This window comes from Anneissia japonica, unplaced genomic scaffold, assembly GCF_011630105.1.
Source record: "Anneissia japonica isolate Jap-2015-1 unplaced genomic scaffold, ASM1163010v1 scaffold401_len1656234_cov178, whole genome shotgun sequence".
In the NCBI taxonomy this organism is placed as follows: Eukaryota; Metazoa; Echinodermata; class Crinoidea; order Comatulida; family Comatulidae; genus Anneissia; species Anneissia japonica.
The window spans coordinates 1,655,937-1,657,440 of record NW_022745982.1 but is presented as its reverse complement, the minus strand read 5'-3'; the positions used below and the strand labels follow the sequence as shown (position 1 = coordinate 1,657,440).

The window sequence follows — 1,504 nt, the reverse complement described above, 5'->3', positions numbered from 1 at the left end:
TATATTAAAACAGTAAAACAAACCCCAAAAGAAAATTGGGTCTCTAATAGCAACATACGCAAGGGATGGGGCTTATCAGAACGGTTCATTGAGTATATAATATGTTATCCCACGGATTATCAGAGAATTTGTGGTCACGAATAAAAAGAAATATACAAGTAGGAGTAGAAATCAAAAAGTATATTATTCTTTTACCTGTATGTCTTTGATATTTTCTTTTGGGATTCCAAATCTTGATGCCAACGTGTCTTTAATGTCACTGTAAATAACCAAATTAAGCTCTGTCTATATAATCAAACTATCTTTGACAAAAAAAAAACTGTTGTCAAATAAAAAAAATTGATGGTCTAAACAGGGCTTTGGATGTATTGAAATGTATTGAATGACCAAACATGTTTGACAAAGAATGACGACATGGAGAGACAATTTACAATTACCGGAATATTAAGGTGACGTTGATAAAGCCATTGAAAATGCACCTACTTTTTAAATTCTTCTTGGTTGTTCTCGATACGGTCGAAATCGAATGCTAAACTGAAGCCCAACTGAAGAATGGTGCTGTTCGCGGAAATGATAAAAAAAATAATTAAACAAAATTTAAATAGGTTTAAATGATCGATGTACATGCAGGCATACATACCAACATCCATACATTTGTGGTAGGGTACATTATATTCCAGAAGGTCATGGTGGATACCATGAGTTCACCGAATACGCTTATACTCAGAGGCATGTTGTCCCGTTTGTGTCGGAATTCACAAGGTAACTGTCCCGACCCTACACCACTTCAAAAACTAAGCAACAATCCTTTCATATAGTGTAGTGAGGAGAAGAAATACACACAACATACACAGACCAGGACTCCAGGGGCCACATTTATCAAACTAGAATTCAGCTTAAATTCGTCTTAAGTCAATTTTTTTTGCTTAAGTCAAATTTATCCATATTGCTTAGCTTAAAAATTGCTTAAAATTAAAAAGTCGATTGTACGTTGGCACCATCTAAGACGATTTTTAAGCCAAGATTCTGCTAAGATTGTGTAATCAGCTTAAGATACTTATTAGGGACATCTTAACTTTTTTGACTTAAGACATTTGCTAAGCTAATTTTTTTATTTTTTTTATTTACCATTTTATTCATTTAATTATACATTACATTCAAAATGAAAATAAACAAAAACAATTAAATAAGTGCCCTTCTTTTCAATACTTAGAGTAGTATACATATAACAACATTGAACATTTTTATAAATTCTTTTACTAGTGAAAATATAATATTGTATTTAATATTCAAAACTTGTACCATTACGTTAGGTGAACTATTTATATACCAGAAGCCAGGGTAAGGCCATGTCTTGAAACATTTAAATATTCATTATTTATTTGAAGCTTTGAAAAAGAACATGCAATGAAGACCAAAATGAAAAGAATTTCTCTTGATTACAGGCAGAAAAATATATATATCTTGTAATATTATAGTATCTAACAATTTCTCTCTTTATATT

At 31.0% G+C, this 1,504-nt stretch overlaps 1 protein-coding gene across 1 annotated transcript in view; it reads right to left on the bottom strand.

Moving 5' to 3' along the window:
- Positions 1 to 195: 195 nt before the first annotated feature.
- The window catches only part of LOC117120120 (neurogenic locus notch homolog protein 1-like), a gene marked incomplete at its 3' end in the record, with an annotated part of 70,849 nt that continues 69,540 nt past the window's right edge, over positions 196 to 1,504 (bottom strand). The window contains 2 exon segments of the mRNA XM_033265131.1: positions 196 to 259; positions 484 to 558. Coding sequence (XP_033121022.1) covers positions 196 to 259; positions 484 to 558 — 139 coding nt within the window.